General features: G+C 40.1%; 1 protein-coding gene across 1 annotated transcript in view; it reads right to left on the bottom strand.

Annotated features, from left to right (window-relative positions):
- The window catches only part of GLDC (glycine decarboxylase), a gene marked incomplete at its 5' end in the record, with an annotated part of 75,676 nt that overhangs the window by 18,076 nt on the left and 35,180 nt on the right, over positions 1–22,420 (bottom strand). Inside the window, 12 exons of the mRNA XM_019554745.1 lie at positions 2,739–2,814; positions 5,118–5,260; positions 6,571–6,612; positions 6,723–6,807; positions 8,919–9,016; positions 9,840–9,920; positions 12,141–12,280; positions 13,422–13,527; positions 14,336–14,432; positions 17,257–17,453; positions 18,189–18,336; positions 19,630–19,707. Coding sequence (XP_019410290.1) covers positions 2,739–2,814; positions 5,118–5,260; positions 6,571–6,612; positions 6,723–6,807; positions 8,919–9,016; positions 9,840–9,920; positions 12,141–12,280; positions 13,422–13,527; positions 14,336–14,432; positions 17,257–17,453; positions 18,189–18,336; positions 19,630–19,707 — 1,291 coding nt within the window. The remainder of the gene's footprint in view (positions 1–2,738; positions 2,815–5,117; positions 5,261–6,570; positions 6,613–6,722; positions 6,808–8,918; positions 9,017–9,839; positions 9,921–12,140; positions 12,281–13,421; positions 13,528–14,335; positions 14,433–17,256; positions 17,454–18,188; positions 18,337–19,629; positions 19,708–22,420) is intronic.

Raw genomic sequence — 22,420 nt, 5'->3', positions numbered from 1 at the left:
TTGACCCCAGTATTCTTTCCTGCCATGGCAGGGGGTTGGACTAGATGATCTGCTCAGGTCCCTTCCGACCCTAGAAACTATGAAACTACCATAAGATGAATTTGATACATGATGTGGAGAACAGCAATCTCCCTCAACTACAACTAAATGAAAAAGGTCCCCCAAGACAGAAAGAGAGAAAAAGACCAATTTTAAGAAAGCGGAACATCTTATTAGAACAGTAGCTTGGCTTTCTTCTGAAATCTTAGCTTTTTTCTGCAAGAGTTCATTCTGGAAAATAGTCATTCAGTTTAACCCACATAGTTCCCATGAGGGCATATGGTACATATAAACTAAACAACCACTATGCTTCAGAATGACCTCTTACAGAAAAGAGATAAAAGGACAGAAATACCCCATCACCAAAACATTCTTCACAGACCCACAAGTCCATTTCCACCCTCACAATCCCAATATCTAGGAAAATCTGGAGAACTCCTTCAGAAAGCTGGGACTAAAAAAAGTCATAACTTTACTTGACATGAAAACTATACACTGTGAACAGACAATGGTTTTATGGCTCATTACAAAATATCACTGCTATCTCTACTCATCTCCACAGGTAGTAAGGACCCTCTCTTCCCTTTTAAATGGTTTTATTCTTTTCCAATAATTAGGTTACCTAGTTCAGATTTTTACTGCTCTCTTCACTTTTTAAATTGATTTGTTTAACGTCATTATGTAGAAGAAATTTCTTTTACATAATGGAATTAAACAAATCACTATAAAAAGTGGAGCAGAGCTGTAAACATCTGGAGCAAAGAGAAGTTTTATCTGGTACAGGCTTCCCTTGCTTTTTGAGGGTTCTGTACATGTGAATTCACTCTTATGCAATGACCCTTTTTATACCAAAAAGGGTCTAGTTGGTGGCCGGTATTAAGTGAAGTTCCCCAAGGGGTCAGTCCTGGGGCCAGTTTTCTTCAACATCTTCATTAATGATCTGGAAGGTGGGATGGATTAAACCCTAGGCAAGTTCATAGATCACACCAAGTTGGGGAGTGTAGTAGATATGCTGGAGGATAGGGCTAGGATTCAGAGTGATGCAGACGAATTGGAGGATTGGGCCAAAATAAATCTCATGATGTTCAACAAGGACAAGGGCAAAGTCCTGCACTTAGGATGGAAGAACCTCATGCACTGCTACAGACTTGGGACCAACTGGCTGGCTCCCCACTACAGGAAGGATGTGGATAAGTTGGAGAGAGTCCAGCAGAGGGCAACAAAAATGGTTTGGGGGCTGGCGTACATGATTTCTGAAAAGAGGCTGAGTGAACTGGTCTTATTTAGTCTGCAGAAGAGAAGAATGAAGGGGATTTGATAGCAGACTTTGACTACATGAAGAGCAGCTTGAAACCAAAGAGAATGGAATTAAACTGTTCTCAGTCAGTGGTGGCAGATAACAGAACAAGCAGCAATGGTCTCAAGTTGCAACAAGGGAAGTATAGGTTGGATATTAGGAAAAAACCCTCTCTCACTCGGAGTGTGGTGAAGCACTGGAACGGGTTACCTAGAGAGGTGGTAAAATCTCCATCCTTGGAGGTTTTTAAGACCCAACTTGACAAAGCCCTGGCTGGAATGATATAGCTGGGGATGGTCCTGCTTTGAGTAGGGAGTTAGACTAGATGACCTCCCGAGATCCCTTCTAACTCCAATTTTCTGATTGTAGGATTCTACTTCATAGGTACCTGAAGTGGGAAAATGGGCTGTCCAGCTGTAGAATCCCAGAACAAAAGGCTTTGTCCCAGGAGAAATCTGATGTCTTTTTCTAGCCTAACATCTCTCCCAGCTCTTCAGCTAGTCCAATACAAACTCTTAGAAAAATACTCGTTTCTAGTCCCTAGACACACAGGAGCTCTGGAAGAATTCCAATGCATACAAAGAACTGTGGGAACATATTCACCAATGGAAAAAGAGAAACATACAAAGAGAGAAGCCAGACAGCAACCCTAATACTAAACATTTAACTCTAACTTAATCTTCTCTTAAGCAAAAGCTCTCATGAAATACAGCCAGAGACTTAACGACTTCAATAATCTTTCCCAGGAATGGATAAAAGTTCAGGTATCTAGATGGAGGTGAGAAATACAAGCTACCTTCAGTATCACTGGCAATGATGTGATACTCATGTATTTGCAGTCCTGACCAGTCAATGACTTGGTTCATGGCAGTTTCACTTATCTAGAAAGGTCCCAGAGAGTAGTTTCTCTTTCAAGGAGGCTCTCATGTAGGGTTCTGCCTTAGCAGCCCCACTATTTAGTGTTGCCAGACTCAGGGATTTTAATCCTATTATACTTTTCTCTTCCCATTTCACCTTTTTAAGCTGTGCAGTTAAGTGTTTGTGGCCGTAGTAGCAACTGAGGCATGGAGGAGAATTAGCTAGCTGAGGCTCAGCTCAGAAAAGTCTGAGACTGTGTGTGTAAGATCAAGAGTGCCAGCCATGCCATTTATCACTCAAATTCCTTATATGGAAAACTGGAAGTAGCAGCATCTTACTAAGCTTTTAACTGCTCTTAGAAATTAAATAGCACCTGCTCTTTCTTTATGGCTAGGATAGGTAATCCTTTTCTCCTGCTTCAGCACGGGGCCACTGTATGAAAAAGGCAAGGACCCTGGACATAACAAGTGAGCAAGACAGCTCCTTTGCTATCTACTTGGAAGCGTTTCACAAAAGTTATTTCCACACACGTTTTTACACTTACACTTCTATGACGTTCTCCTTTTGCACTTAAATAAGCCTTGATTGCGGCTAATCCAGTATATTCACCTTGGGCTCCGCTGCAAGAACACAAAGCAGTGGTATTATAAAAGCCATACTGTATCAGTGCAGTACTGTAAGTAAAACTGTTCTTAACTAAGAGAAGCCATTTTGGTGACTCTGGGCAAATTTCAAAGTTTACGAAGAACAATTCCTATCCATGTTTTAGACAGCACATACCCACTTTATCAAGATACTAGCTTGAACGTTACAGAATATAAAGTGGAGCAACACTGCTATGTGCACCAACACTGTACTATTCTGGAAACTGAGGATATTCTCCAATTTCTAACCATATCAATCAACTTTATTAACTTACAGAAAGAGATAGCAGGTACATAGTGATGCATTTCTGAAGTGGGCAATGTATTATAATACAAACATATCGGCAAGAAAATCCCCTCAAACATTCCAAGAATCAGAAGAAATCATTACTGTAGGGTTGGTATGTAAAGGTTGATTAGCTAACCTGTGTAGGGTCTGAACTGCACCCAAAACTTCTTACCTGGGATATCAGTATTTCAGTGAACACTAACAAATCTTCCTTCTACAACAATTTGTCCAACCCCCAAACCAATACATTAATAGTAATTACTTTGCATATCTTATGGCATTTTGAACAGATAAAGCTTCCAGATAATAGAACAGTATTACTCCAAAAGACTTGCTTGTGTTCCCCTCAGAGTTGCAGGATAACATTGCTGCATTTTTTCAGTCTCCTCATGAATAACATAACACTGTTATTCAAGGACTAGGATTGTGAGGCCAGACCCTAAGTTGGCTTTCAGGAGTTAAATAAAGACTGCAGTCTTAGAACTAGTCAGTTGTAGGAAGGGAGGGGTGAAGGGGAAGCTTCATGTCAGTCAACAGCCTTCAGCAAACTCATAAATGTGTGAACTCTTCAGAAAAAAAAATTATAGGCCAATTTATGTGGCATGGGGGAGTGATGGCACAAAAGATGTCAAGATAACCTGTGATGTTAAAAAGTTCCATGCATCTGGTAACTACGAGGAGAAAAAAAAGTCATGTATATATGCCAGGTGCTATTCTTTTATATTAACTATTTAAGAAATTCAAGTGTGGCTGATATTTCTAACCTCATTTAAATATGAGAGGGTTAACCTGAGTGACAAAACTTTTGTCTTGCTTGCTTTTAGATTATTTTGGGACTCTAATAAAAAAACTCTAGGCATTACTACTTTTAAGGAAAAACCTCTCTTCCGCTAATGTCATCAGAAACAGGATACACAACATGGAAGAGGCATTATTTACTAGAAAATGTGGCTGCTTCAAGTAGTGATAGTTACCCAAAATGATTATGGGGCTGAAGGAAAATAATAAGGAACAGCATCTCTAATCTGTTCCAAAGAAATACAAAGCTGTTCAGGAAAGTGTGGGGTGCTTTACTAGCTCATTGTGCTCCCTTCTTCCATTCCATCAAAGCTACAAAAATGCTGGCATACTTGCTTCTACTTCTTACCACAGAAGCAAAGAAGATCTTCCCATCCCCTAAAGCAGTGGTTCTCAAACTTTTCAGACTGAAGGCATCCCTCATTTGGACTCAAGACACCCTCAGAAAACGCTGGTTCTTAGTTTTCACTTGTTTTTTGACTACAGAAAAATGCTAAGGCAATATTTCTGTTGGAAAGAACCCAGGAAAAGGTCAGAATGTTTCTGAAATCATGGATTTCTATTCCAAACCCCTTTGAGTTTATCCTAGCAGTGCTGATACTGAGCAGTACCCTGCAGCACCCTTAAAAACATTTTCTGGTTTAGAATCACAGCCCTAAAACATGGCATTTAACAAGCCAATATTCCCCTCAGTAAAACAGAACAAGGGAAGACCAATGTTCACTTAGTCCAGTTCAATGGGAGTCTTTTCCAAAAAACCTCCCTGCTCTTGCAGATTTAAAAAAATGCTACTACTGGCATTTGAGGCATTAACTCTATACACCTGAATGTGGTCTCCTCTACAAACAGCCAGACCTTATTTTGAAGTTCAAGAGGAAAGCATTACACATACACTCAAGAATTTAAAATAAACAAAAAACAAGACTAAGATGGTATGTCACACCACCTTTAAGAAGAAAACATGATGCCAGGTAGATTCTCTAGCAGTATTACTTCCTTGCTTCACCTTCCACACCTAACCCAACTCAAATCAAACCCTTGTGTTTCATTCTTGCACACGGGAACTGTAATAGTGGAAGGTGAAGCTAATCCCTGGATTCCCTGTGTAAGACAGCAAATTGATTTCTGAAAGCAGAAAAGGATTTCCATTAAGCAACCACAGGAAATAGAGGTTCAGTGAAAAATCCCCTACCTGTTTGGCTGGAAGGAGATTTTGTCATAGCCTGTGATCTCACACAGATCTCTCTCAAGCTCCCTGAAAAGTTTCTGGTACCCTTGAGCCTGATCTAGAGGCACAAAGGGATGGATGTTGGCAAACTCTTTCCATGTGATAGGCTTAAAAAAAAAAAAAACAAACACACACACACACAAAAGACAGGTATTATGCTGTAATAAGAGATTTGAGTAAATGAAGAGTTTTCTCTTTTCTCAAGAGAAAAGGGTTAATCCTGACTGAAAAAGTATTTAAACCCCTGAGTAACGACTGTTCCTGTAATTAACCAAGTTTAGAGCCGCATTAAGTAATGGCAATGTGTCTTACTCCTGAATCTTATGAAGAAAAGCCACTGTGCTTGAACCAGTAACTTGGGCCACTTCTTATAGCAGCGAGTACCTGTCCTTAGCTTTGATTTGTATTTCTGAAGAAAAACTTTAAAAGCTGTTTTTATTATTACACTGCCTAAAAGTCTTCAATTTCGTGCAGTTATTGTTCAAGTTCCCTCTTTCTGCAAAACAGCAATTGGAACAAACTATCAATTTTTTAAATGAATTGTGTTTAAAGAAAACCCCAAAAAACTAACTGAAAATGTGACTTTATTGTGCTGGGCACTCCAGACAGAATGGTATCTAGTCTGTGCCTCAGCCTACATTCTGAACAGACATCAGGCACAAATGGAAGAAAATGGGTAAACAAGAAAGTAACCTAACCAATAGTGACAAACATGTTAAATCTATAAATATTTGTTGTGTTAGAAGAAAAACTTGAATGGAAGAAAGGAACAGGGGAGAATATATTGTAGGAAGAGAGGACAACTGAAGATGTGTAAATAGACTAAAAGGGAAAGGGCTAGAATGAGGTTGGGGTGAAAAATGGCCTGTGGGCAGAGAAAGTGAAAGTGCTTAAATTTAAAGTGCTATACAGCTAATCCACTACAATGGTCTGATCTGTCCACCCTGTGAAGGCTGTTTTAAACCATGAATTAAGCCTGTTTAAACTTACCCAAGTTTAGCTCCACTATGCTGGTACAGGACCAGACAAAGGAAAGTTATATAAATTCAGCTGACTTAAGTCTCTGAATGGGAAGTTTGAGCTGTTTATCTTTTTAGAACAGTTTACTATTGTCTGACTTCGGCCCAGGGCGGAAAAACTGAAGCAAACAGCCCATCTGTACAGAGTTGACTGAGAATCACAAAAAGTTCCTACTATGGCTTTTGGCTTCAAATGAAAGCAGGGCTGTGCCAACCTTCAAATGTTTTGAAATCCCACCCTAGGACATTAACAAGATAAGGCTCTTTAGATTAAACTATTCAGTATTTATTTATGGCACTAGAGAGTATTTTTGCTATCTTCCTCAACAAACTAATCAATTATGTGGCTCAAATTGTAGGCGTCAAGAACGAGGCACAATTCTCTCAGATAAACTTACAATAAGTTCAGATGAACTATTAAGCTTCATTGTACAGGACCCCTAAAGAAAAAAAGAAAAAAAGAAAAAAAGAAAAAATCAGTTATTATTCACTCAAAAAAACCCCAACCCCCTAGTAATTACCCAATTGTTATCTTTTAGTAAATACCTACCAAAGGAATCATGCTGTGAACGAGAGAAATATCCTTGTTTTCTAATCTTTTCATATATCGGACAATATTTGTTTCAGAGTGATAGCTGGAAGACAAAAAATGTCATGTTAGCAGATAAACTTAGCCAGCTGATCTGTACTAAAAGGGAGCCAGTAAATAAGAGTGGATATTTTTTACCTTTAATTTTCATCCACATATTATAAATGATGCACTTCTGTCCACACCAGCATTAACTATGTCAATTCTATAATAATTATGTCAAATTCAATGAGTACAAAATGTAAATGTTTTATTAAGTCTTCTGACAGTAAGTTCAAAAACAAAGAAAATGTGGTTGTTTGGTCAACAACTAAGATGACAAGTTTGGTCTGAAAATATGCATATTACAAATATTGTGTTCAACACAGAACAAGAAAGTTACAACCAACTCAAAAGCTGTTTTAAAAGGAAATAACTGACTGAGAATACATGTTTGGCATGCAAATTAACAAAGACATTAGATATAAGTAGAGATGCACCGATCTATCAGTGCCATATCGGATTGGCACTGAAGAAAGGAAAATTAACATTATTAGCTATTGGCTTTTTTTGGCCAGCACAACCAATAATGTGCAGATAAACACAGTAAGTCTTCTGGCCAGGGCCCCCAAACACTACATGTATGCACGTGGCCGCATGCATGCACCGGCCAGTAATGCAGCCAGACAGCATGGAGAGCAGTGCCCTGTAGGTAAGTCAGGGGCAGGAGGGCAGAATGAGAGCCTCACAAATCAGGGAGCGAGGGAGTGTGGCAGGGCAGTAAATGGGACCCCAGGGAAGCGGGATGGAGCCGCAGGCAGCTTGTCCAGGGGATCAGCATCCCACCACTTAAAAATGGTGGTGGCAACACTTGAACTAAAGATCATCAAATGAACGTTTAGTTCAAGTGCCACCACCACCATTTTTAAGTGCCATGACACTTTTAACCAGAGCAGAGCCAAGTAGGGTGAGGGAGGAGGCAGGTTGCCCACTGTGGGCAAGGGGCTCTTTGCCCTGCTGCCTTTGACCTGGGAAAGTTACAACCAATGTTGTATATAAAAGTTACAGCCAACGTGCTGGCTATATGTCCCCTGCCTGTCTGGTGGCAGTGGCAGCAGTGAGCTGTGCCTCCAGCTGCTGGGCAGGAGACATGGCACAGTCAACACGTGTTTTCCAAGGCAAAGGCAGCACGGTGAAGCAGGGTGGCAGCAGGCAGCCCACTTCCGCCTTCACCCCACTCAGTTCTGCTCTGGTTAAAAGCATCCCAGTACTTCAAAATACGAGCAGCGGTGCTTGAACTAAAGCTCATTTTGGTGAGCTTTAGTTCAAGTGCCCCCGCCACCATTTTTAAGCACTGGGCCGCTGATCCCCTGGACAAGCCACTTGCAACTCCATCCTGCTCCCTGTCCCAGCAAACCATTCACTGACCTGCCCCTGCCTCACTGTGGGGGCCTTGATCTGTTCCCCTCACGCCCTTCCCCTAAACAGACTTACCTGCAGGGCACTGTTCTCCACACTGCCCAGCTGCATTCCTGTAAATCGGTTACTGAATCAGTATCAGCTGATATGCCTGGTGAATAATTGGCTACCAATATCAGCCAGGAAAATCTTTATTGGTTCACCCCTAGATATAAGCAAGTTTAAATGCCAAGACTCAAATTTTAGTTCACCTAAAGATGTTTCAGGTGTTACTTATGTAGCTAAAGGTATCAGAGTTAAAGGCAGTTTGGGCATTTATGTGGTTTTCAGATCTCATATCCTGGCTTGACCTGTCTATCTGGGCATGCTTAGAGAAGGGACCTACCAGGGCTGCATATGCTCTGTTGCAATCATATTCTGCTAGGTAGGTAATATATATATTCTGCAAAGAGCCAGGCAGGCTGACAGACAGTAGAGGACCCTCCTGCCTCTTAGCCCAGTAGCTCGCTGGTGTCTATTAAATGCGAAATGCAGGAAAACTATTAGGCAGAAACAGATACCAAAACGCAGAGGCCCTTCTCTGGGATAAAAATGTATTTTATGCAGGTCTCTTCAAGCCAGGTAAATGACACTCGGATACCTGTAGATAAACAGAATTTGGGCCCAAGGTGACAGATCCTACTAACTTGAAGGGAGAGGGAAATATACATCAAAAACCTATGAAAATGCCAAGTCTGCACTAACAGTACTTTCACAAACCTGTTGAATACTTGATGCATCAGGAATTTGGAAGTCCTCTTAAAAGCAGTGCCCATAATACCCCTTGTTTCTTCTCCCATACCCTCAGCAACCAATTCCTTTGGCAAGTAGAGAAATAGGAAGAGATCAGTAAGTCATCACAGAAGAAAACATTTCTTCTGAGAAAAAACCCACAACTTATCTATGAGCATTAACTGCAATACACAGCAAGGTTACTCTCTCTATTGACATTTAGATTTCAAGGGCACCTATACATGAGCAGCAAGGCTGTTCCAACACACTGTAATTACAGCGTGTTGGAGCAAGCGCAATTAACTGAGGTTGATAGAACGTGGTAATTACTGCACTCCAGCAAACACTTTACAAGCCTGAGTTAAAGTGACCCTGCCACCATTTTTAATAACGGCACTGATACACAAGGCGCTCTGGGCACTTTGGAGCATGTGCATAAACGCCCTAAGTTCTTCATTAGTACACAAGCTTGTAAGCATCCAGTACACTAATAACACTCCATAATTAAGTATCAATACAAATCTCATTAATCCATATTTGGGTACAATGTGATGTACTTTGGGCGGTCACTGGAGGAGCCTTACCTAATCACCAAGTTCCTAACCATAAATAATAAATAATGAAGGCTGAGCCTGCAATTAATAGGCATATGCAGAGAAAACTTTATTCACTGACATCCTTAGCATTAACTCACTGATCTCTCAAAGAGCAGTTCTATAATTGCAATCCTCAATCTAACAAATATGCTTATCCTATAACATAGGCACTGCTGTTCTAAAAAGATGAGCGAGTAGGATTTATTATTATAATTCTTGAGTCACTTGAATCCAATTTAACATGGTTTTGTAATTAACTGACATACAGATTATGTTTAGCTAAATATTCTTGAAAGACTGATATTCTACTTACAGCTGAAGATTCACAGCCAAAGATCCATAATAAATCATCTAGGTCTTTCTCAGTTACGGTTTCATCAAGTGAGACTCCAAGCTACAGACAAAAACCACAGCAGTTACTCCAAAGCCACAGACAGGTGTTCATTTCTACTGATAAGAACTTCTCTAAAATTTTTGCATTTTAGCCTCCTGGCTGACAAGCTAGATTCTTGAGCTGCTCTCTGGGCTACTCCCACCCTTTGGGTAGCCCATTACTTAGCAGCCTATCCTCTCCCTATCTGCCTGGAAGGTGGCAGGATGCCAATAGGTAACTCCCAGGCTTTTAAATCACTCCTGGTGCTGTTCATGTAAGCAACACGCATGACAATTTAAAACTGGGGTGCAGTGACTCAGGCTCTGGGAGGTTCTTCTTAAGCCTGGGTCCCAGCCCCATGGGCTTCTCATTGCTGCCAGCACCATTTACTGGCAGTCCATTATCTGGGGAAAAGATGGGGAGCAGTGTCCAAGCAAAATGGGGCAAAGCCTCTCAACCATTCCCCAGACCATAAAGTCTCTGGTTTGGGGAAGAAAGAGGAGCATTATCCTGCTTCTCCCCCTCCCTTCCTGGGCCAGACCAGAAAGGGAGAATACAGGTGTCCATTACTGAGAGAGAGTTTCTCTCGCAAGGGAGATCTTCCAGGTTGACACCTGAAAATTATTTCGCCTGGGAGAAATTGAAGGAATGCTTGTATGCACAGTTTATACTGTGATAGCAGTGATTCTTCTGGTAGAAATGTAAACACCTGTACATGGCCAAAGTTCCCAAATCCAGGAATTGCATTACATTTGTCCTGGTCAAAACCACAGCATAAAATACAAATTCTTCTAGAGGTGCACCGATACATCAGTCTGATATTAGATGAGTACCAGTATAAAGAAATTTGACTGTATTGGAAATTGGCCTGATGTGGCCAATAATTTGGCCAATAAATGCCTGTGCATGTGCAGCCACAACGCAGCATGCAGGCAGCGATGAGCTCAGCCCGACAGCTTGAAAAGCTACATGCAGCTGGTAAGTCTCTTGGAGGGAAGGGGGGGAAGAGGGGCATAGGGAGACAGATCAACGTCCCTTTCACTGAGGGAGGGAGTGGGAGTGCGGCTGGGGCTGCTCAGCCAGGGCGGGGCAGGCATGGGAGGGAGCCACAGCTTGTCTGGGTGCCACAGGGGAGCCGCTCATTCACTTGTCCGTTGGCTCCCACCATTCATCGGGGGGGGGGCATGGGGGTGCGTGTGCCCCCAGATCTGCATGGGGCAGTGCTGGGAGGGGACTACAGTGAAATCTGGGGTGGCTGCAGCCCCCTCCCAGCACTGCTACCTGCCATGAGTACAGCCTGCCCTGTCCCACCCCGCACAGATCCAAAGGTACATGCCACCCCCCTCATTGCAGAGGGCGTTGACCTCCCACCTGCCATGTCCCTTCCCTCCCCCACTCCCCTTCCACCACACAGGACTTACCAGCTTCCGGCAGCTGTATTGGAAATCAGATTGGTATTGGCCAATATGCTTCCTTAAAAATTGGCTATCTGTATCAGCCCCCAAAATCTCTATTGCTGCACCCCAACCTTCTCTTCATTATACATAAGTGACCCATTAAGATGTTATGTTCACAACTTCTCATTCCTAAGCTTTCAATTAAAGTCAAAATACTCCCATCTGATATTGTCTCATTCCTGTGTCATCCAAGCTACACATCATGGTTTCAATGCTCAAGGCTGCTATCCAAAGTCTGCAAACCATTTTTGCAATTCAATTCCATTATTACTATGCAATTCTTACATATTTTCTGTGTTACAGTGGGGACAGAACTTCATTAGGATCTCATTAAAGCTTAGATATCTATAGAACACGTCCAGTGATGTGCATGTTCTGTTCATTAGGCTTAAAACACTGCAGCACACACCTTCCCCCCTTAATTTATACCTACATTGGTATTTCAAGTGTGTTACAGATTTTAATGGTCTGTACATAGTAGTCCTTAATGAGTGGCAAGTTGACAGTATAACTCACTAAGTCAAACACACAGTAGTGGAAAGAAGTGAAGTGATACAGGAAGCTTAACATTTTTGGGAATGTAATATTCAGTATGCAGCCAAGCAAAGTTATAACCGCTTTTAAAAAGAATTTAAAAGATACTAGTAAGTGATGCATCACATCTTGCCATTAAGAAACCTTTAAAAGCATTTTTCCTTCATCAACCACAATGCTTAATGAGCAAAACACATGAAAATTTTCCTACAACATGTTAAGAGTCTAGGGAGTAGCGTCCATAACTTACTGTGCCATCACCATAAATTCGTAAGTTTATCTGCCGCTGAGCTGCCTTGTCCAAGACTTCCTTGACTGCACATCCACATGTGATCTTCAAGGTATCAAAAAACAGCTCATGATGCAGTTTGTGGCCTGCTCGCTTGAGACCTAAGAAAATAATGTTATTTCTGTCCATCTCATAAGTATATCTGCTTCTTGTTAAGGTACCTATTTTAGCAGAGGCTTTCAGTTTAATAGCATGATAGTGACATCTAGGAATATTTCTAGCGAAGTGCCTCTGTGCATGCAATACTTCATTTCTGAACCCCATGTTAATGCACACAGAATCTAATGTCTAATGGAAAGCTTTCTGAATAAAACTTTATTAAATTCAGTGTCATGTAGGCAGATCATATGTGATGGAGAAAAAAAATCTGCTCAAATTTAGACAATATTTATATACAAATATACAATACCTAAGACTTGTTGAAACTGTGGGAAAACTCTATTAAGCTTGTTGACTTCTGTCTTGAGCCATAAATTTCACAGACAGATTAATCCATTAAAGTTTTTATTTACATGTTGCAGCCTTACTGTAATACATACCATATTTATTTGAATCCAAGATGTGGCTTTTTCTCCATTTAAAATGGGGGGGAGGGGGGAAGGGGTGAAACTGGAAGTCCCACTTTGGCCAACTTTGGACCACGGCCTTGGGCAAAGCAGCCTGCACAGGGGCCCCCGTTCCCGTCCCCCTGGAACATGAACATGAGGAAACCTGTTGTGGCCTAACTTGTTAATGCCAGGGAGGGGCAGCGGCACACTGGACATGACAGAAGGGGTGGCGGCCCAAGCAGGCAAAAGACTCCTGTTCACCCGTCTCAGGTAACCAGAGTATTTAGTTATCCAGCACCCCCCATTCCCCATGGGTGATGGATAACAGAGCTTTTGCTGTATATTTAAAAAAAATAAATAAATTGAATTCTGCCAAGCTTACCAGGAGATTTAATTCTGCCAGTGACTGCTCTTTTGTGGAAATTAAAAGTATTGTGCTTGAATTTTCAAATCTGAAATAGGCTGATAATAGTTCTAGATGTATCGTTATAAAACAGGTAAATATTGTTAGAATTGGTTAATATTTGTATACAAACATGTTTCATAAATTATTCCTAAAGCAGAGTAACTTAGAAAATTTTGATTTTTTTAGCTACTTAAAATGCTTGAGTAACAAAAAAAAAGGAAGGGTAGAATTTTTAACAAGATATAATGAATTAAACTCCACCCTACTGCAAAACTGTTAAATGCTCACCTTCAGCCAGGATTAGCGTGGCATTATGCACCCTTCTTGCAAGGTGCTTTAATCCATTAGAACCATGATAGACTCCAAACATGGCAGCCATGTTAGCCAGAAGTGCCTAAAAATGTCAAATATTTTAGTAAGTCACAAAAAGTATATGGTACCCTGCTATGTAAAGTGCCCCTCATCCCAAGGCATAAAACCACAATAAAATATAGCAGCTATGACCAATAAAAAAATTTTAATGTTTAACTATATTAAATTCTAAGCAGTTTACAAAAATCAAGATGAAAAAGACAAGCATCTCTAACTAAATTATGCACTTATATAAAATGTAAAAAACAATACCAATTATGACTTTAAGGTCTCTGGAAGCTTGTGTGTCACATGATTAGAGTGGCTGAGAACTGCAAATAACTATGCCTGGAGATTTCAACCCAGGAATATAATTTATCATAATACTTTAACATCAACATAGCTATTTTATAGGTGTAATAATTTAATACATGTTTTGTGCATCAAAAAAGTTTAAGTCCACAAAATACTACTTAACTTCTTGAAAATACAAAATTAAAAAAAATAAAAAATGAGTTTTTCAGTTTGACATGGCAATTTGGAGGGCTAGAATTCCATCAGTCTTGCAGAACAGGAACATTTAATTCATAAAGAACTGTGCAGCATTGACTGATTTACCATAAGGTGGATGATGGCAAGACTAGTGTTTTAATATTTATTTTTAAATTTGAAAATGATCTTTTCCAAGAAAAAATTCACTATACATACATACACACACACACACACACCTCACTTTTATAATAAAAATACTCCTTATAAACAGTTTGGATAAAATACATTCCTAAACAGCCATCTTGTTCCTATACTGTAACTGTGTACTTGCAAGCATTAGAGTAAATAATTAAGGTCACCTGTGCTGTACAGATGTTGCTGGTAGCCTTATCCCTCCTGATATGCTGCTCTCGTGTTTGCAGTGCAAGCCGATATACTTCCTTTCCATTTGCATCTCTGAAACAGGCAAGAAAACATGACTTTGGTTAGGTTAAACTGGCATTAATTAAGCTCCTTTGTTTAGTCTGATAACTTGATGTGAACTGGTGAACACATTTGGGGTTAAAGAGGCTGGCATAAACAGCTAAGGTTTATAAAGCAAGCAGCACACCAAACTTTAACCTATCCCCAAACAGAAATTCAGGCTAAAATAACAATCACTATTGTATTTCCTTGTAAACTAAGAACAAAGGAAATCAGGAGCTTATTTCCTTAACACTACATACCCAAATGACATGTACCATGACTGGGAGACTGGTTCCAGAAAGTCAACTAAAACTTTTTAGTTTTTAATCAAATCATACTTTAATTCCTGGTCACTAAGGAAGGGTAAGAAAGCCTAGAAGTTTTCTTAACCTTGTATTGTTAGTATTACCTTTATAAGGACTGGAATGCTGTTGTGTCATGATGGTTCAAGTGACATGCAAAAATCAAGGCTTTGTGTTTTGGAGATTTTTTGGTTTGATTTTTTTAGGTGATATCTTTCATCAGACCAGCTACAGCAAAAGCTCTGTTATCCAGCACCCACGGAGAATGGGGGGGGGGTTGCTAGATAACCAAATATGCTGGTTACCCGAGAGGCGTCTTTGCCTAGGTGGGCACAGACGCCCCTCCCGCCGCATCCGGTGCATCAGTGTGCGCAGGCACTGAGCCACTTCTCCCCAGCATGCAGGCTGCTTTGCCCCGGGCCATGGCCCAAAGTGGGACTTGGCAAAACTGGTTCTGGTTTTGCTTTTGCCTTGCCGACCAGCGTTGACCAGCACGCCAGTTAATACAGCATGCTGGTTAATGAAGTGCCAGATAACATAGCTTTTACTGTATATAATTGGGACAGGTCTTAGATAAGCTTTCAGGAACAGAATGTCCTTCGTCAAAGACATGCAAAAAGGCACTCTGCACCTGAAAGTTTGGTTTAGGAGTTTTATAAAATGTTAGTCTTCATCACACAGTGACAAGATAGAACATTCTACTGTTTTTGACCTGAGCAGCCCCAGAGCCAAGGTACAGAACAGATGCTACAAATGAGGACGCTTCTACATTTGTAATACCTGCTGTCTTTAGAAAAGTACTTGAAAGCAGCAGTGTTTACTGTTAGGACAAGTCCTTGCCATCCCATCCCCACAAGCAGATCAACTCCAATTATTTCCTGATGAGCTCCTAATACTTTCAGGTCTTAGGAACTGAAGACACAAAACATCTAATATTCTTTAGTAAAATGGTTTGCTTCAGAACAAACATGACACAAAGTAACTAGGTTATTCACAAACAATATTTGTTCAACTGCAGTGTCGAAGACAAAGGCAATTTTCTCCAGCAGCTACCCTGAGGTTTCTAAGTAGCTTGGCTCTTCATCAACTAAAAGCCCTCTGGCAAATATATGACTAGCTGAAGGTCACAGCATAAATTCCCTTTAGGAAATACTGTATTTTTGAGTGCAGCTTCACATTTTAACAATTTTCTCTTCCATCTTAATTGACACAGTTTTGTGGTGACACGGTGTAAGAAGGAAGACTAAATAGATTTACATGCCTAAGGTGCTATGGCAGCACATGGCTTCAGTACACAAAATTAACATTCTTTCCCATGAGAAATGCAAGAGCTCTTAACTGATCATAATCTGAAATGGGTAGAATAGGATATGCCACAGGCCTGATTCACAGTTCTGAAATCTAATGCCAAACATATTGTTCTTCAGGGAAAGCAAGCCAAGCTAACACTATATTAAAACAAAAATTAAATAGCTTTGCATACAGACTTACTTTACTATTGCTGGGCACATTAATACATTCTATCTTCACAAATTATTTTAGCTTCATATACCTCCATGAATGGTGTTTTCTTTCTAGGTTTCAATTGATATTTATTATATATTTGAATTTTCACTAATTAGATTTCTTGCCACTATTCCAAACCATCTCTACACTAAACTGTGGATTTAAAGGTGAAATTCTATAAGTTTCCTGGCAATCAGTGTAGTCCACTCTAAATTCTTTTTCAGGTACATTAGCAGATACTGAACTTGACAGTAGTAATGAAAACTCTAAAAGGATTCAATCCAGAAATATATCTAAATTGTGAAGCTGAAAACTGGACATGTAAATGACCAAATCATCAAAGTGAGCTTTTGTTTTACTAGCAGAAGACACCACACATTGCATGAGGAAACCTGTTGTGGCCTAACTTGTTAAAAAAAAAAGAAAGAAGAAAAGATTGACTAAGGTTCCTGTGGAAGAAGCCATTTCATGACAACCATCTTTGATGCTTGTTTCTGAATTCACACTGGAGAAATCTCATTTTCTAATGTCTATATTGTACAATGTAGTATAGTGTAGAGACAAGTATCAAAAGCAATCTTGCCACAGTAAAAGCTCTGCACAGAGTAATTTAACAGTAACTTAGCCCACACAGTGCTCTATGCTAACATTTCCACAGAAATGATGTGGAGTGGGTTTTTTTGTTGGTGGCTGTTTTGGTTTTGTTTGTTTGTTTAAATCTGCTTACAGGAAGTTTCAGACATGCTTCATTCTTCTAGTTCATAAAAAGGAAAGCAATAGTTTGGGCATTAACCCAGCACTGCCTATAGGACCCTGGGTTTTCTGTACTTCTGTTCCCCATACATAAAACAATTTAATACTTTTCCATCATGATGACCAATTCATTAGACATTGGGAGATGCTTAGGTATTAGGGTTATAGGACTTAAGAGGGTAAAGAGAGAATTTTGTATTTTGATTTCGAGTTGAGAAATTAAGGGTGGGGGGGAGGGGAGTCTAAAAATTTACCTTGTAACTCCCACCATTCTCCCAGGCATCATTCTCACCAAATTTTCTTTAACAGAGAAGAAGGCAGCATGTGGTCCCCCATAACAGAGTGGTACTCCAAACCTCTGGGAGCTGCCCAGAGCAACGTCTACTCCAAACTCTCCTGGAGGCCTCAAAATACACAAAGCCAACAGGTCAGTAGCACAGCAGACAAGAGTCTGAAAGGAAAAAAAAAAAAAGAGCCACAGTTCTAGCCAACTTTTTTGAAAGCAAAGGTACCTACTTAAATTGTGTTTTTGTGATTTTCACAGAAACCAAGAAAAACAGTGGTTCCCACAATTGCCATGAAAAATGGCATTTGCTATGATTTTCCACAGAATCACCTGAAAAAAAAAAGATGTAGTAAAAATAAGCAGTCCTCATGGCCGCTGCTGCCCAGCCTTGAGGCCACCAGGTGCTGGTGGGGGATGGCAACTGGTGGAGCGGCATGAAAGGGAGCAGCCAAGATCACAGCCATCTCCTTGTCCCTCCTCCTCTGCCACAGCTTCTCACCAATCAACCGTGTGGGGTGGGACCACTTGAAAGGCAGCCCTCTCTGCCACTCAGTGTCAGGGGCAGGGCCTCTTGGTCAAATCAGCAGTGAGGGGCAAGGCTCACATACGTAAGTGGCCCTGCACACTATGAGCAGGCCACAAAAATCCCCTTGTCTTGCCCTGATTTAGACAGGTCCCTAATCATGCATAGTACTACATAGTATAGAAATTAAGGAAAACTGAATACTCTTTCAAATAATTTTTAGAGAATATAGAAACATGACACTAATATGTCCTCTATAATTCATATAATGAGGACACATTACCTGTAATAACACAGGTGCACTGCTTACAGTAATAGCAATTTAATATGGAAATGAAGAATGAGAAAACAAAAAGATAACTAAAACTCAATCTTACTCCACTTTGATGAGCTCTTTCAACAAGCTCAGTGAAGTCTTCTATCTTCCCTTCAGTATCTGGGTACTGAAATAGTACTCCACTGACATCTTTACCATGGAAATCCATTTCATGGGGCAATTTTAGTTCAATAATGACACCAGTATAACTGAAAAACAAAAGATAGGCAAAAGTTGAAGTTATTCAGGTCATTTCCTGCTCTGGAATAATACTTGACAGATTAGTTTGTGGAAGGTTTTAAGAAAATTCTTTCCCCCTAAAAGTTAAAGGTTCAAATTTGCTTCAGCCTGCCAAACAGTTAAGGAATGTCATTATTTGGTAATGAACTTTATTATGCAAAAACTAGTATGAGTTCACGTAATTGAAGTCCAAGGAAGCAGAATTAAGAGTCCACTGGTAACTTAAACGTTAGTATTCCCTATAACGAACTGCCCAACTTTGCAACCTAAATAATATTGTATTAATAGGGATACCGAACTACAAATGTTTAACAGGCATAGTTTCACTAAAAATAATTTTGCTAATTAATGTAAAGTCATTTGATGGGCAAGAAAACAATCTGAACATTCACAATTAAGTTCTTAGCTCAAATGAATGGAGGCATTGCAAAAATGAAAAGAGGAAAAATTTGTCTTGTTTCTACACATTTAATCTGCTTTTAAAAATCCTGAATTACTCCATGGCTGTATATATGGAAGGAAAGATCATTTAAAACAAACTTTCGTGCTCACAAATCACTGTATTTGCAAAGCAAGTATAGAAGACTAATGCAATGTTGCAAAAGCAAGCGATAGGTTGCTAAAAAGGATATGACTAGCTAAACAGGATACGACTTTGGTGCCAGTTTTTGGAAATCACTCTTAGCTCAACTCCTAAATTGGACGTGAATTGAATAGGTATTGCACTGCAAACCTTCAAAGGTAGACAAATTTAACCACTGTATCAATAGCAAATGATACCAGTTTAAGCTGTTACAATTTAACTTATGGCTGCATGCTCCTATAGTGGATAGAGATATAGCAAAACTTTGGCAACTTTAACCCCATTTCATTTTGGGGTTCAAGTTGCAATGTTTTAACTTGTATCACTACAGGAGCATGCTGACTTAATAGCTGCATTTTAAGAGTTAATGTGCACTCAAGCACCAGCTCCCCCTACCCTTTTCAAGTAACTAAATTACGTTTATCCATAACCTAAATTATCCACCCTTACAAGAGAGAAAGTCAGTTACAGTTAGATACAGAAATTATCTCATTCCTATTCACCAATTAATACCTATTTATCAACTTAGAACATGTCCTATACACACACAAGAACTAGATGTATAAATATATATATAATTTTTAAGCATCTACTTTGATCAGTACAGAAGGCTTGTGATGGGACAATATTTAAGGCTGTGCTTGTATTGCACAGTACAAAAAGTAGAGACCAACATTACTTTGCTCTAGTTTGGACCACTGCTATTGTTTGAGGATGGCATCGGACATCAACACAAAACTTCCTTCTCTTGCTGTGCCTGTTTAACAAAAACAAAACAAAAAAAAGAATGTAAATGACTAAACTATAAAAAAAGCCAAGGTAACAAATTTCCAATTCTGCAAGTGTGACCTTCTGCATTTGCTAGAGAAAAACATGCATCGCTGGAAAGTTTTGTGTCACTCGAATTAGATAATTGGGTCTTAGTGATTTTGACAAAAGAATTCTGCCCACCCCTTCCTTAAGAAAAAAGACAGTACTGTATTTTCTCACATACAATACAAACCTTTCCCCATAAAAGCAGCCTCCCAAAATCAGGATGCCTGTATTAAAACAGCTGATTTTAGAAGTACCCTGGCGTTGATTTCCGTTTCAGTGTAGCAGCTATAGTAGTACTATTCAGGCACCTAAAGGGAGTTAGTTGACTAAATGCCTCATTGTTCTGAACTCCACAGGTGTTTAAGACCATCTCTCCTTTTTAATGCTCCACTAATCAAGCTAAACCATTCTTAGTGCAATTCTGCTGTCTGCTAGCTGCCCCTGGTCTCTTTCCTCCAATTTCACAGACACAATAGGAAAAGGAAGATGACTCAGCTGAAGATTAGGCTCTGCCCTTACTCGCCGAGCCATAACTCTGCAAAAGTCTTTTTTTTTCTTCACTTTGCCTTTTAAAAAACAAAAACATGTGTATTACATTCTGAGGCATGCAGTATGTGAAAAAATATAGAATGCTTATACGGTAACAAAATTAACAAGAATAGTTCACTGCTCATTGCAGCCTTCTAACTAGCAAAAAAAATACCTGCACTTTCTAATACCCATGCATATATGCTTCCCTTTCCCTGCAAAGAAAATGTTTTTCTTAATTTCAACAGTTGACAGCAGTTACAAACAGAATACGAACATGACAAATATTCATCTCATTCCTCAGGGCTTTGTCCATCACCAGTTGGGACTGGGAAGGATTTTTTTTTTTCTGCTCATGTATACTACCAGTTTGGGATTTTTTCGTCTTCCTCTGACACACTGGGAAACTGATCATAATTAAGGCTGAAGGTTTTAACCTAAGGGGTATTGTTGTTCCTACCAATACTAGACAACTAGAGGTTCTTAGCCAAAGATTCTTCCAATCAGACTCGCACCAATTCACCAAACTGGAGTCGAGCAGAATTTTTTCCTCTAGGTCAGATGTACACAGACTGCGACGGTTTCTGCTGTCTTCTGTAGTGTGGGGCATTGTCCTTTTCCTAGGATCTTCTGAGCATATATATACAAACTGCTGCAGTAGCAGGCCCTTAGCAATGCCCTTGTTTCCCCAGCTTTTACCTGTGGCATGTTCTAGCATTCCTGGTGTTTCAGATATTGTTCCATGTGGTTGTGCATGAGGGTCTGAAACAGTCATATTTATGCTTAAGGTTGCACTTGCCTAAGTGGTGAATTATAGTATTATTTCAACTTTTCTTTTATATTTAGCCTTACTTAACCATTGCTTATGTTTTTGTATAACCTCATTATTATTTGAACTTTTCATTTTGCTTGTGCCTGTATTATCAGCTGATCTCAAGTACACTAATGCAGGCAGCTTATGGCCTTCAGCCTGCTTGTATGATGTTTCTTTTCTTTTTCATCTCCATGAAAAGTTTTTCTAACATAACATAATAGCAGCCTTGTTACTAGCTCAAATTAACTGAACTTGGCACTAGCCAGGTAAATCAGAGGAATAAAATGATTAGATACATTAATGAAAGGTGATAAGAGGAGACCAATGGACAATGCACAGATTAAGACAAAGGACCAAATTAGGAGGAGGTGTGATAGGCCTGTTGAACAAAGGAATATGCTAACAGGATAATATATGGACAGTGTGCTGACTGGAGGAAACCAATCTGGAAGCAAAGAGTCAGAGGAGTGAAATTAAAGAAAAGCATAAAAGGGGGCAGCAAGAAAGTTAAGTGCGTCTCGTTAACAGACCTTCAACGCCTGTCTGGATTTTGATTGTGCCAGTCATAAAGACTTTCCACTGATGCATCCTCTGCTTTCAGGAACTGACTGGCCACCTTTTCTATTGAGCACAGTTACCACCTAGAAATTGGGTGAGATTATTGTACTAAATGCATTCTCTCTCTGTATATAGAAACTGCCAAGATAACATGTATTGCATCAATACAGCTAGACTTTGGTTAAGTCAGCTGTTTGTTTTCATATTTCACATCCATTTAAGGGTTATTTGTGTTTTAACAATCCCTTAGACCTATCTTATATATCTTGACTTCAAAAAAGCCTTCAATCTGGTATCATATGATCACCTCTTGGCGAAACTGGCCAGTTGTGGCCTTGGGTCCACCACGATCCACTGGTTGGGAAACTGGCTCCTTGGTCGGACCCAGAGGGTAGTAATTGATGGAAGTCACTCATCATGGTGTCCTGTGACCAGTGGGGTCCCTCAAGGCTCTGTCCTTGGACCCCTATTGTTCAACATCTTCATTAACGAAGTGGACATTGGAGTCAGAAGCGGACTGGCCAAGCTCACTGATGACAACAAACTCTGGGGCAAAGCATCCATGCCAGAAGAAGGCGGGTATTCCAGGCTGACCTGGACAGGCTCAGCACATGGGCGGATGAGAACCTGATGCTGTTTAACACCAAAAAATGCAAGATTCTCCACCTTGGGAAGAAAAACCTCCAGCATCCTTATAGGCTCAGCAGTGCTACGCTGGCTAGCACTATGGAAGAAAGAGACTTGGGGGTCATCA

This window comes from Crocodylus porosus, unplaced genomic scaffold, assembly GCF_001723895.1.
Source record: "Crocodylus porosus isolate Cpor-Errol unplaced genomic scaffold, CroPor_comp1, whole genome shotgun sequence".
Classification (NCBI taxonomy): domain Eukaryota; kingdom Metazoa; phylum Chordata; order Crocodylia; family Crocodylidae; genus Crocodylus; species Crocodylus porosus.
Note: the sequence above shows the minus strand (reverse complement) of the source record. Positions and strands in the feature narration are given on the sequence as shown.